Raw genomic sequence first — 14,656 nt, 5'->3', positions numbered from 1 at the left:
GGACAGTTATTTCTTGGACCCCTAAGTAATTTCACCATGATTTTTCACAATAAAAAAACACACTTAGGCAGAAATTAATAGCACACAAGACATGCTAGCAGAGGTCTCTCATAAAAATATTGCAACTTGGTTTTGTCTATCAACTGTACTTCCATCACATATACACATACACAAAGAGCACACTTCTTCACTTGGTACAGTCAATAGTCAAAGCAGCCAAACGGTTAGCAACAAGCCAATGGAGAACATGTTTACTTTAATGCCAGCTGAGGATTGAGATCCCTCACCTGGCTATGAAGTGAACTGTCAAATGGCTACCTTAAAGTTCAGTACTTTTTATGAGATTAGACCACTCTGTACTACCGAACATGAAATGTCATGACAAAGTTCACTCACCATCTGTTTAGATAAGATGCAGGAAGAAAAGTACATAGTAACAGTTATTGGGATTAAACAGCAGAATTTGGTCATTTAAGAGCCAGAAATTTATTAAAAATCATTTCTTCAAGCTCAGTGCTACTTAAAGGCAGTATCAACACCACAGGTAAGCAGAGGTCTTCTATCTGCAAGATCTCACTATTGCCAAACTTAACATGCTTGTACATTCAGACTTTCACAGTTACTGGCCATCCTTATGACATTTTGTTGATATCTAGTAAGCTCTTCAGAGCTACAAGAAAGGGCCAGGACAGAGCAGATAGTAAGAATTGCTTCACACTCCTATTCATCTTCACAAGTGTCCATTATGTTTACACCACCTGTTTAAAGGGAAAGTATAGCATATGTTGACCTGGTCATCAGTGAGAATAGGAGGCTGCAGCGCCAGGCCCAAGCATCTCACACCTACCTGGAGGCAAATCATCCAAAGATTACTGAAAACTCCACTGCTAAAAATACAGCATGCAAGTTCAGGCAAGAATATTCAGCCTCACATACACTGTCCTTTGAAAATCTACATAAATCTTAAGCTTACGAGCGCATGTAAGCGGTAATACAGCTAAACAGTAGGTTTCATACTGCAGTAACAAAGGGTAACTCACCTTTTAGTGCAATTACTTTAGAGGCTGGATTCATGATGGCACTTTCGGCAGAAATTGGACGTCTGATGGGTGTTGTTGGATCGCTCATGTCAATTATCACTACTTGTGCCTGCTCTCCCACTTTCTCCCTGATGCAGATGAACTTGTCAGATTCCATTGTTAGGGTGCTGAATCCAATGTTTGCTGGGTTAATGCCCAAATTTTGGAGCTAGAAAGATGGAAGAGTGCTTTATTATCCTTCTAATGTAGAAGGTTTAACTCAAGCCTCTACATCTAAAGTCCCCTCCAGAAGAAAATACAAGACTGGCATATTTCTCTGACAAGAGTGTATATTATGGAGCTATGATTTGTCTTCCGATTCTCTTTGTTCCATAGGTAAAGAAGTACACAATTCTTAATATTCAAGTCCTAAAGAGGTTCCAAAGTTGTGTTATTGATGCAAACTGAAAGGAGTTTTAATTTAAGCATTTATTGCTTAACTTAGTTCTAATAATGTGATAGGCTGTATATCATCAGTAGCAACACTATTCCAGATTTAGCAAGGCTGGTAAATTTGATATTAAAATTTTATTAAGTGGCAGAACTACAACACATAGCATCAGCAAGTCTTATGGTAAGAACCAATTACTCTCATGCAACCCACCCCTACCAACATTATGGAATTAAGTCTACATAGCACATATCAAGTTGGTTGTAAAAACAGGCCGACTTACGCATCTTGCTTCTTAGAATTTACCAGTAAAAGGTAGGAAAGATGTATTAAAATAATCAGTCCATCTCTCCTTGCCCAAGATGTCATGCCATTTCGCTCAAAGGCAGGGATTTCAATGCCACCCCCCTCCAGTCTTATGTCCAACTCTCAAAACATAACTTGCACTCAATCATATGACAGTAGGTACAAAGCAGTGACTTTTTATGTAACTTAAAAGTCATTTTGTGCTGCTGAATAGACTGCCCTCAAAGATGGCTATTTCTTAATTTCACCCTTTTGTGTTAACTTTGTTTCCATTCACTTCCAATTTCAGCTTAACAGGAGGTGGCAGTGAATGAGTATACTGTTTCAACTGGTCTGCAGTAAATCAGATTTACCTATGCAGCACACCCCAGCCTGGTACCTATGCAAGCTGCATTTTATATAACAGTAACTGTGACAAGCCTGAGCACCTGCTTTATGCCCCAGAGCAATGCTTTTCAAGCAAAGCAACTGTATCAGCTTCACTCATGCTTCTTAAGGGATTAACCTATACTTCTTTTCAGTGCACTGCAAGTGAAGAATGACTGCCCTCAAGGAGACAGGATGAAAACTACCACCAGCACCACTGAGTCATTAGATTCCTTTGATACATACCACCAGGACCTTCAATAGACACCAGGACCAGACAACAGACTAAACCCCTTAAGCAACAACTCCCATGATGGTTTCACAAACACAGTTTTAGTCTGTTCCGATCTGGCTGATCATGGCTTGTTACAGCTTCTGTAAAGCTACTCACAAAATCATAAATCAGGTATGTAACAGAGATACCTAGGTGCATGGTGTGTCAGGACTGTGCCCAAGAACGCCCCAGAATTGTTTGTTTTCGATTCAGCTTACTAATGAAGAGCTAGCTATTCAGCTCGGTAACTGCTGATCTCAACATACTCAAGTTTCAGTAATGCAATACAAGCCAAATGTACACACGTGCAAAAAGACATTTACTCCCTCCTGCAACTGCCCCTCAGCAAAATTGAAACCCATTCAGCTAACACTTCACTTTATCAGTAAATACTTCAATACACACCTGTAAACTTCAGTAGATGCCATTCATTGCAAAAGAGAATCAAAGTTTATACAAGATCAGCAGAAGCTTCTTGCAACTAGAGTTTTGAAAACAAGTCCACTGGGCATGGGGCTAGTACGGGCTTCTGTGGCAGTGAAGTCTCTGTATCAGGACAACTCAGGTGCTTTTCTATCTAACAGAGAAAGTTCTAGTACCCAATAAACATGCAAATTGTAGCTCCATCAACTGTGACCTTGAACAGAGGAATAGATGATGGGCTCTTAATTCCACTGTTCTTGGCTACAGACTCTAGACCAGACAACGTCCACTTATTGTGACAAATTACATGATCATGTAGTACACACCTGAGCATGATCCGAATTAATCTACCAATAGAGTATAGCTCATTCTAAGAGACTAAATTAAACGTCACAAGAGTGGTCAAGAGGTTTAACTGCAGTATAGCCAAGTTCCTAACTTGCTTTAATTGATCCAAATTCAGACATATTTCCAGAGTACCAAAGTGGAAACACAGCCTCTTCAAGGTCTCTTCTCAATCACTGTGCTTCAACTTGACCTATTCAACTAACAGCATAACGCCTCTCCTACCCATTCATGCCCTAACATCATTATCTACATTCAGGGTGTAGAACTATCTTCACTATCAGGCTGAATGAACGAGATAACGATTTTTGCTTCACAGAACTTACTGACACAGTAAAGATTAGCCTGAGATGTTTTAGTTGATTCTCAACCTGAATGAAGAAACACAAGTCCTACACTTGGGATGAAATACAGCTATTAATCTGAGATCTAGTGTTTCCCAATTCTACTTGACCAGCATGATTCTGTTCCACTAAATATTGGACTTACTAAAGCATCTCCCTTTCTGTGGCGTGCAGTGATTAAGGCTGAGCCAGCCCAGACCAACTCAGACACTGACACTACCAGTTCTCAAACTAAGTCCATTTCTCTAATGGGAATCAGCCTAACTTACTGTCTGTTTAATACTGACATTCCAGTACTTGGAACCTACCACCAGCTAAGTGCTGCAGTCAGTAGAACTCTGAATTTGAGATCCCTCCATGGTTCCTTAAATACTGCATTTCAGCTTTATGCCACACAGCTCTAGTGTATTTATTTTTAGAGATGATCAACTGTTTTTTTAAGCCCATTAGAAAAGAGTAAGGCTTGGACGGAGGCTACAGGTATCCAATTAAAAACTGCCTGCTAAAAGCTCTGTAAGCATATACCGTTTAAAGCATAATACAAACCAAGAACACAGTAATACAGTTTCTCAGAACTCTTTTAGTCATGTGACTATATAAAGTTATAATCATGCTCAATAAGGATCTGCATATAGCTGTCAGACACCCCCTGTCAACTGCCCACCCTCACCTCATCTTCTGCCACAATTCCCATCCTGACACGTGAGGGACATCAAGGAAGTATACAGGCGTTGAAACATGCAAGACCACCAGCTCACAGGTTTTACTGCAGTTGCAACTGGGCTTTCATCTCAGGTGACAATTACTCCCCTACACAAAAATCTGTCCCTGTCTATCTGTGATGAGGATTATTAGATCATCTAATGATTTGAGTCTCCCTACCACATGCAAGGCACTTTTCAATCCAGTGAGCAAATACGGTCTCTTCAATACTAAATACCTGAATCAGGTCATGATATTTAGCCCCACCTTTTGAATACAAGTCTGAAAAGTCATTTACAGCTTGCAAACATCCTGAGTGCTTTTTAAGTCCACATGTCTAGCCAAAGCAAACTCATGAAAGCCATCACACTTCAGCTCAGCCACGCCCATTGCACAACAGATAGTAATTCTTAACAAGACATCTCAGACTATCCAAATAGAAAGTGTTTTTGTCCAGAAAATGACAGAAGTAATTCTACATCCTTTGTGTTTAAAACCAGGCTACCTCAGCTTCTCAGTGCTGTAGCAAGACACAAAAAACTTATGTGTCAAAAGCATGTCATGCACACAATATTTTTCACGACTTGGCTGTTCTCAAGAGCCTGTATTAGTTACTCAACAGAAAGCAGAACCCTGTCTACAGATCCCTGTGTCTAAGGGATGAAGCTTCATCTAAGGGATGAAGCCCCCAACCTAGGAACCCGAAACTCTGTATAAGCAATAGTTTTCCTTGCAGGCAAGCAGAGGTTTTTGCTAGTGAAAACTGAAAAAAAGCCCCAAAAGGGACAAAGACAAGTTTTTAAGAGCAAGCTAATGACTAAGTAAAGGAAAATTTTAATTTTAGGTCAAGAACACTTTGTACACTGAATTCCAGTAGTACTGCTTCCAGTCTATGTACCAGTATATTTAGTCTTTTACAGCATTTCCACTGTAAACTACAATCCCCTTGAAAGCGTTTGGTCTGGTAAATAATTTATAATTCATTGCTTCAACAGAAGCACTGGAGTTAAGAACCTGGTTAAATCACAGTAGCTTAGAGTAGTGTGTGCTAGTATTTCACTATAGCAGGGCTGGCAGAGTTTGTACTGCTGCAGCTGGTCAGCCACCAGATAAAAACTAAGTCCTTATCTTATTTCCCTCCTTTGCTACGGGACTTAACTATATAATATCCTCTGTAGTAAGAATGAGCAAGATGCAAGTTCTTTATGAATTTGTGAAGACTATTACCTACAGAGTTCACATCTAAAAGCAACTGTTCAATTGCATTAAACAGAGCTAAACAGTAGGACTCGAGTTCATTCTCAGCTTGACTACTACTGTATCAAGACCTGGCTTTCTTACACTGCAGCTATTCTCCATCTTTCAGCTCATGCAGGATTTGAATGTACAAGCTATACAACTTCAAATTTAACATGCACTGCAACTGGCAGTCACTCCTGCACAGGCTTGGAGCTACAGTTCAGTCAGAAGGATAATCAACAAAGCAAAACAAGCTTCACAAGGAATGTCAGCAGTCTACTGATCACTAGTACCCCTCCAACTTTATGTGGACCAAGATTGCTGTTTCACTTCACACTACCATTTATCCACTTACAGCTAGGAAGAGTGGGAGAGTAGAGTTCGGTATTTAGCGCTGCAGCTTGTTTAGTTTCTCTGGAGACCACTTTCTGCATGCTTCAGTTCTTTTTTTAGTAAAGTACATACAACCGTCTCGGGAAGACTCTGAACTTCAGTGAAATAATGTTTCATCAGCAACAGGCTGAATTTGGAACTGAGTAATTACAGTGCGAACAGCTATTCTAATCACTTAAAGTCTTACTAATTAAAATGGCTACAGGTACAAACAGAATACACAAATTGACTTAAGGTGCAGAAAAATTTAAGAACACTGAAACAGCACAATTATAAGGAATTGTAGCTTCTTTTGATTTAACATCATAAAGCAGTGTAGTGTATCTGTTACACTATTTTTAAATATGACAATTTAACTGTAGCCAAGCCAATTTCTTGGAAGTAATAGGGGAAGGGCTTAGGCTGATAAAGCAAAACATGGGTGAAGCGCTATGAAGAAAAGCAAAAGCTTTATCTTTTCATTAATTCCCTGCCAGTCAACAATAAGCACCATGTATCATTTATTCATGACTCTAGATGTTTGCAACACATAATATTATAAGTTAGACCTGATAAAACCATGCTGCAGATACCCAGTCAGAGCAAACATTACCAGTTCCCACATTCGTTCTGTAACTCTTCGGGATTCATTTGAGGTTACTACAATCACTGCTATACTAGACATTGGCTGGGGCAGGGAGTGACAGTTTAACATAGTGAAGAATTATACTCTCTTAAGCCATGACAACTCCGAGGAGACACGTGTGCCTGCTCCCTTGAGCACAGACATTAGATACCTCTGGAGTTCACTAGTCTTATTACTGTTTTTCAAGCTAGGGCTCCTTCTGGAGTGACCACATCAGTTCTTCCAGTCAAGCAGAAAAACACTTCCCAGAAGGAGCTGAAAGTGGCAATAACCATTTCCCAAGCTGAAACGCCTGAAGTGGCACAAAGTCCACACTGATGGATGATACCCAGTTCACATTTTGAAATGGATGCCTGATTTGACAGAAAGGGGCGGTACAGAGACAGAAGGATGACTTGCCAAGTCCACTTCCTGTTCTCTCATTCATTTAGCAAATTCCTTTAATTCCTGCCTCAAACTGCATGTTCAGAGATTGCTGTTCTCTCACTCCATTTACAACCCTCCCTCACCACCAGTTCACGAGGAAACAGATAAACCGGTTTGTCTGTGCTGCATCCATTAGTCATGGAACCTTTCCAACACTGGCATTATGGTTTTCACAGGCTATAAAGAACAGAACTGTGTCATTTTTAGGGAGCTTTTTTTTTTAATATTGTTATTACTGGCAGGAGGGGCAGAGGCTGTGTAGCTTCTAAGTCCAAATGGTTTCTTGCACCTCATTCTCACCAATTCCCTCCCAATTCGCAGCTGCACGGAAAGAGGTTCCCAGGAACCTCTGCAATCCGGAGGCTGATGATCGTTTAGATAAAAAATTAAAAATAAATTAAAAAAAAAAAAGAGAGAAAAACCTCGATCCCTCTGGAAGATTAAAGTGCCCACCCAACCCGAGGCGGGGGAGCCCCTGCGGCCCCAGGGGCGAGCAGGCCGGCCCCGGCCCGGTGCCCCCCCCCCACCTCCCCGGAGCAGGAGGTCCCTCAGGCGGCGAGTGACTCTGCACAAATCGCGGCGGCTCCGCACGCCCGGACCGGCGGCCCGGGGGATGGACGGGCGGAGGGAGGAAGGACCCCGGCAGCCCACACCGGGGGCGGGCTCGGTCCCGCGCGCCTTCCCGCGGCGCCCAGCGGGACGACGGCCCCGCACCAGAGGCGGGGAGGGGTACCCCCGCCACAGGGGCCGCGGGACGCGCCCCCGCGGCCTGCACCCCCCCGCGCCTCGGCGCGCCCCCGGCCCCGGCTAGGCCGCGGGCCCCCCCTCTGAGCGACGGGCTGAGGCAGAGGAGAGGGAGCCCCGTCCCCGGGCATCCGCCTCCCCTCCCCCCCCCCGCTCACCTGGAAATGCTCCTGGAAGCGAATGGGCAGTATCTGAGCCATGGCTGGGGGCGAGCTGCCCGGGGCAGGGGCGCGGGGCAGGGGCCGGCGGCAGCAGCAGTACAGGCGCCGCTGCACCCCACACAGCAGCAGGGAGGAGGAGGGGAGGAGAGGGGGAGGCGGCGCAGGCGCAGTACCCCGGCTGGGATGGCGCCCCGGCGGGCTCGCCTCCCTTCTCTGCCTCAGCCCGGGGCCGCTCACTCCAGCGGCGGGATCACTCCGCACCTCACTAGCCTGCCAGGGTCTCCTCAAATAGTCCCTCCCCGCGACGCCTCTGTCCCCGCCCCATCGCCCCCGCCTCTGGCCCGCCCGCACGCCCCGCCGCCTTCCTACCCCCCCGCCGCCTCGCTGCCCTGGCTCGGTGGCAGGGCTGAGGAGGGGGCTCCAGGCAGAGAGCGGCGCCCCCCGCCCGGCAGCGGCCAGCGGAGAGGGGCGGGAGGGCTTGTCAGAGCCCAGGTATCCTTCCGCTGCTGCCACACGCGCTCATGTGACTCGCCCCCCTCCCCGGCTCCCCGCGGCGGCGGCGGGTGGGCGCTGCGGCACCTCCCGGCCCTGCTTCGCCGGTCGCCTCACAGGGACCCCCGGCCCCGCGCGTCCCCTCCCGCCCTTCCCTACAGCGGGGGTGGAGGTGCCGGGGGCGATGGACCCCCGGGGCTCCCGCCGCGGCTGTGGAAGGGGTAGGGGACTCCTCGCCGCCTGGCTGCGGCCCTTGGTGGGCGCTGAGGGCCGGGAGCAGGCCCACTCCTCCAGCCGCGGGCCCGCGGCCTGCCCTGGCAAGTGTCGTCGGGGCTGGTTGTGCCGAAGAGTGGCTCTCCTCCATCTCCTCCTCCTCCTCCTCTTGCTCGGGGTGGACACCGGCTCGTCCTGGCCGCCGGGCTCATGGCTCCCAGCTTGGGGCACAAGGGCCAGGGCAGCCGCTGCTTCTCAGCGCCCCTGGGAGCCCCGGGGGGCTCAGCTGGTGCTGGGTGCTGGCTCGGTCCGGTGGCATGGCTGCCCACAGCCCTACTCAGGCCGCATGGGCTTTGCTACCTACTGCCGTGCCTGAAGGTAGGTGAGGAGGTTTATGACCAGTTACTAGGTATGTTTAAAAAGCCATCCTGTTTTGTGCTGCTCAATTTCTGAATAGAAATAGAGTTCCTTCCCCAGGTGGTTGACACTATAAATTGGAAAGTTACTGAATAACCAATAAGTGAAGGGCCCAACATGCGAGGTTCATCTACACCTCTTTGTTACCAGCCCTAGCATCATGAGGGAGGTGAAGGTAACATTACTGCTAATATGTTTCTCCTAAACTGCAGTAACCCTTGGAGAGGGAAACTGCTGTGGTGTTGATAACTGCAGCAGTTTCATCCAGAGCATCATGGTGGTTGCATTTTCCCAGAGAGCCCAGCACTGGGAAATGCAAGATTACAGGAGAATTTCTGATTTAATTTTTTATAAATGAGTTTCTCATGCTGTGGGTTGCAAAGAAAAGCTGAACAAGGGCCCCCTGAAGACTCAAAACCAGAAGGCAGATTAAAACAATTCCAAATATATTACAATTTAAAACCTCATTATTTTTACTTAACCTCATTCATTTTTAATACATGGAGCTGGGAATTACCAAAACTGGGTTAGGTTTCCAAAGGAATCATAGGCAGAGCTCTGCCAAGACACTTTGATTCCTACTGGCACTCACAACTGCAGGCTGCAGCCAATGGGGACCCCTTTGCCATGTATGGGAGATCTGGAGGTCTGCGTCTGGACTGAGGAAATCCTGAACAGCCGTCTGGACTGAGGAAATCCTGAACAGCCCGTTGAACAGGTGGCAGAAGATGCTGCTAAAACTCCATCCCTCAGTAAATCTGGAATCTAGCTCTACCTGGAGGACTCGTGATTGGGGTTAGGCACCAAGGTCTGCTTTCTCAGAAGCAAGCAAAAATGGAGCTGAGGTGGAGACAACTTTTCTTTACATGGTCTCAAAAGGTTTAAGTAGCATCTACTCTGTAGGTTTGTTAGCAGCAGTTTGTTTATGGTGCGTTAGCTGTATTAGTTTCTAAACAAGGGCAAGTGAACAGTACTGCAGAGATGAGACCATCAGTGGGACGTCAGGACATGATCTGTCACCAGCCCATTTTGCTATAATGAACTTGTTCTGTGTTTGCCTCTGTCGACTGCCCTCCCACACAATCATTTTATGGATACTAATTATTTCTATCTAGAGCTCCAATTGCTAGCTTTTGCTTTGCTTTCTAATTTATAGTCAACTAGCTCTGTTCAAAAAAAATGAGCCACAGACTTTTATCACTTATTTCACAAGTGAAGTAGGACTTCTTATGTATGTAGTTACAGGATATATATTAATATCATTTATATTTGAAAGGAAATTTTGATGAAGGAAAGAAACAACAGGTTAGTCTGTGATACATGGTTTTATTTGCAAGAATTACAAATGCACAAAAATCAGTGTACTGTGTGCAATCATTCTTAGTAGTCTGGCACTAAACTGTTGACATCAACTAGAAAGATCACTGGCTAAGGAAATCAAAACTCTCTTAATGTATAATTAAAACTAAAGGTCTGTTACATTTCTTCAATCCAGTTTTAATAATATAATGCTTCATGCCCACTCCCAGCTGGCCAAATCCTAATTACAACATCTCATAATTTCCGTAGTAAAAAAAAAAAAGCATCTCACTTTATGTAAAAGCGCTTTGCCACACTTATGTCTGCTGATGTCTTTCTCATTTGTATCTCCTTATGCTGTTTTGTTTAAATATCTGTTCTTCTTAACAGCTGGCTTTGGTGATCACAAGGGTTAGATTCCTCATAAGTGTGATCAGCTCTGCAGAGCTAGCTGATAGGGTTTGAAATTTTGATGCAAATCAGAAAAATGGAAAAAGTATTTCCCTATCTTTTTCTTCAGTTTGCAAGTAGCTGGGCTTCCATGGCTAAAGAAACTGATCTCTCTGTACAGTCAGCTATGTGTGTGGATGTTTTAACTGAGTCTTTTAACCTTGTTTTCTAGATTTAGTTTGGGATCTCTCAATGGAAAGGCACTACCGGTCTTATTTAAGGTATTTTCCTGCAGTCTATAGTCTTATTAACAGGAAATGTAAAGGGTCTCAAGTCTCTAACTGTTCGCTGTGCTAGTACCCCTCTGACTAGCTACTCTCTTATTCCTGTATAAAAGGCAGAGGCACAGCACTTAGCAGCTGAGAAGGGTGTAATCCCTAGCAATCCTTTAAGACAGCAAATGGAAAAGCTCCTGGTAAATGTTTCTCTTTTTTTTTTCAGAGGTTGCTCTCCTCCAGATGTTTGGTTTTCTGGCTCCTCCTATGGATGGCAGCCTGATGCTCTTTTTCAGTGTTTGAGAACAGCTCTGAGAAGAGCTGCATTTTTTGCCTTGGAGGGTCTGCTATTTACATGGGAAAATGTTATATGTATTGTATGTGTTACTAGTAGTCTTCACACAGAATCAGCCAAGGAAGTCTCACTGGAAAAGCAATGTGCATTTCTCCTAAGCGTTGCTCTCGGAGTCTTGCTCTACAACATCAGTCCAAATCAATTTACCTACCAAAATATTCAATTTGCAAATGTTTGGCCACTTTACAGTTTTGATAAAAAAAAAAAAAAAAAAGACACTAGCACATATTCTGGCCTATGTGAGAAAGTGTCCACTTGCTGACAGCAGGAGACCTGCCTGAGTGTGAATACATAAACTACAAGTGACAGGGAGTCTGTGGGTTCGACTTGCACGTCCTTGGGACTGATGACTACAAACTGCTGGAGAGCTGATGTGTGTGGCACAGCATTGAATGCAGAATGTTTAATCTGCATCTGTTACCAGCTTTATGCTGTCTGGTGCTGTCCGAGTGTCAATGTTTTGCCTAATAGATAAACACAAAACTTAGGAACACTGTATTAGTAGTCACAGCAGGAAAATGTTGTGGTGCAGCAAAAATGGAGCATCACAACATCTCCAAAAGTTCTGATTTGGCCTCTCACAGAGAAAACTGACATTTTCTGCATCTCAAGGCCCTCACTGACTGCCCTGTTTGCTTCAGGATCCAGTTTGAAATTGTACTCCTTGTTTTTCAAACCACACCCTCACTCCTTGGACTTCTTTCCAGCTTGTCTCCTGGAGACAGTGGAGCCCTTCCTTTTCCTCCTATTTGTTGCTTCTCTCTCCTTCCAACAGGCTCCTTGCTGCTGAGTCAAGAACTGTCTCTTCTCTTTGTATCCCATCCAGAACTGACTCCTTGTACATGTCCCAGTCATTCTCCATCTTAGTGCAAAATTCTATTCAAATAATGTTCTTTTCCCCTGGAATTCAATTCTCCTTTTCCCATCTGTTCTTCTTATTGAACGCATAACTTTGGGTCATACACAACGCTCTGAGGCTCTGGGTGAGTTTCTTCTGTGGTTTTTGTAAGTCATTGCACAAGCTTCTTAGAGCAAACTGGTAAAAACTGTAATGTTTTTGAAGAAAATATTTGAAATTCTGTTGACGAGTTGTTTCATATGTAACTGTTTAATGTTTAAATTCCCTCTAGTTCATTTTCTGCCAGGAGAATGTTGTACACGCTTAGTGTTTAAAGGAAATCCCCTGTTATGCTGGATTTAACTCCCAACATGTTCACCATAAAGGTCGCTTTATGAATTTAGTTTGGTATGTGAAGCCCCATACTGTATTCCCTGTGCATGGAAAGCTTGTCTGGAGATGATAGATTCTGATGTCATTTAATGTCAAAATGAACAGAAGTGTCTAGAGGCAGTAGTACCGCAAGCTGGAGGTCTTTAGACTAAATTCTCCACAGAGAATGCCATGATGATACATAATTTACTTGTAACTTGCTAACAATATGCCTGTCTTTCCTCCCAGAAGCATTTCTGTTTAAGGAGCCATTTCCGTTTGTGCAGTGTGCTGACATTCATGCTCTCTGTGCATTCATATAGTTGTTTGCTTCTTCTCTGGACACTTGTGTTCTCCAGGGTTTGCAGCACAGATGCTGAATTACTTTTGAGGCAGTATATTAGCTGGAATTGCAACTCCTCCAGCCCAGCCTTGTAAAAACAGAGGTCTACTGGTTGGTGACGCAAAGCCGAATAAAGGGCATGGGAGTCAACGTCTGTCTTCAAAATCATGACAGATGGGTCAGGGCTGCTTGCTACGTCAACCTTTTTAGAAGCTGAATTCCTCTAGAGTGTTTTCTCTGGCAGCTCATCTGTCAAGTGGATAGAGGGTGAACGTGTTCTTTGAAAATATAACTAATGGAAAGGAAAGAGGTAGCTAATACAAATCAAGCTGTAGCTATTGCTAATTTCACTAGTTCTGGGATGACAGAAATCAAGCTACACTTATAAACAGACCAAGTGAAATCTTAGCCTAAATGGTCTGAGTGGTTAAATGCCATTTAGAAGCATAACCAGTAAGTGTGCATAAATGGGATATGAAAATGAAAGGCTGGAAAGGACCTGAAGTGGTCTTCTTGTTTTTACTTCTGTCCTACAGCAAGACTGAATGAGCCAATGTTTTCTAATTGCAGATTACCAGTGTGATTTGGGAAATACTGACTGTTAGGGCCTTTTAGCTATTTCCTTTGAAATAGACCCTTGACAGGGAAACCTCAGTGTTCATTTTCTTAACATTATTCTATTATCCAGGAAACAGAATAAAGCCAAGAAAAGCAGAAACCCCATTACATTTTAGAGTATAGTAGTAAACCATGCAGATGGTAAACAGACTTTTCATTTTTTGTAGGTTCTTTACAAAATATTTTCCCTTCTCTTGATCCTGGAAAGAAGCACTCTTTAAATTCAGAAGCTATGAATTCCCCCTGTCCCCAGAAGGAAACATGTCTTTTATGACTTATGCTTTTCCTGTGTTTGCGTGTTTCCTTTTCCCCACCATAGTAAGTTTTGAGACCATTGGCCAAATTCAGTCATATGTGATGGAGAGGAATAAGCTCAAATATACAAGATTTCTGCAAGTTTCATGAAAATAGGCAGTCAGAGAGTGCAGAGAGACTTTTATTTAGAAAGAATGGCTGAAGTGGGAGTTCAGCCCTTACCAGCAAATCTGTGAAGCAGTCAACCCAAATGACGAAAAAAAAGTCTGTGACCAAGGTCTTCACCTTCTTGAATTTAGTTTTATTGTTCATGAAATATTTTTGTTCTCTTTCTTTATGCCCAAATTCCTGCTTTTGTATGAATCTGTACCTTTGTCTGCATCAACTTTAAAAATAGGTTCATACAACTTTAAAAATAGGTTCATAAATCGCCTCCTGAAAACACCATTATTTCCTGAACTATGTTCTCGCCTTCAAAAAGAGGTTTTTATTAGACCATGTAATGCTATTTTATGTAACACAAAGGCCCTGGTTTTTTTCTGTCAGCTTATAGGATTTCAGGAAGCTGAAGATAAGTCACCCTGATTTTCTTACTTGCTCTTGGTTTTCTCTGTCTTGAATTGTTTGTGGAGCAGGTTTTAATGAAGTTCTCTGTATTGCATGGTTCTTAATGACATATATAACCTAAATGTAACAGACTGGCTTTTATGGAATTTCAGTCTTGACTGGAATTTTCAAGACACAAACACAACACAAAGATGTTTCCCAGTGAGGTTCAATAGCCTACGTTTGCTACCTTTTAGATTTTTGAGAAAATAACAAGCAAGATGGCTAAGCTAGAATAAAATGTAGGTAAGCACAGACTTACATGCTCAAAGTCCTCATAATGAAATGTCTTAAGTTACTTTTTAAAAAAATTCCTACTAGTGCTAGCAGAAGCAATGTATAAGCACGTCTCCTACCCTGTCACT

The 14,656-nt window shown here is 43.7% G+C and overlaps 1 protein-coding gene across 5 annotated transcripts in view; it reads right to left on the bottom strand.

Moving 5' to 3' along the window:
* CLTCL1 (clathrin heavy chain like 1) overlaps window positions 1-8,115 on the bottom strand; it is a 35,366-nt gene extending 27,251 nt beyond the window's left edge. For 2 of the 5 annotated variants that reach the window (XM_080374510.1, XM_080374511.1), the window contains exons 1-2: window positions 7,816-8,115; window positions 1,041-1,248 (exon numbers count right to left, since the gene is read on the bottom strand). In XM_080374510.1, coding sequence (XP_080230636.1) covers window positions 1,041-1,248; window positions 7,816-7,857 — 250 coding nt within the window. In that variant the 5' untranslated portion in view covers window positions 7,858-8,115. The remainder of the gene's footprint in view (window positions 1-1,040; window positions 1,249-7,815) is intronic. The other 3 variants (XM_080374507.1, XM_080374509.1, XM_080374508.1) reach the window with 2 other exon arrangements.
* Window positions 8,116-14,656: the final 6,541 nt, after the last annotated feature.

The sequence above is a fragment of the Falco punctatus genome (assembly GCF_963210335.1).
Source record: "Falco punctatus genome assembly, chromosome: 1".
Lineage (NCBI taxonomy): Eukaryota > Metazoa > Chordata > Aves > Falconiformes > Falconidae > Falco > Falco punctatus.
The sequence above is the reverse complement of the archived record's forward strand: the minus strand, read 5'-3'. Positions and strand labels throughout refer to the sequence as shown.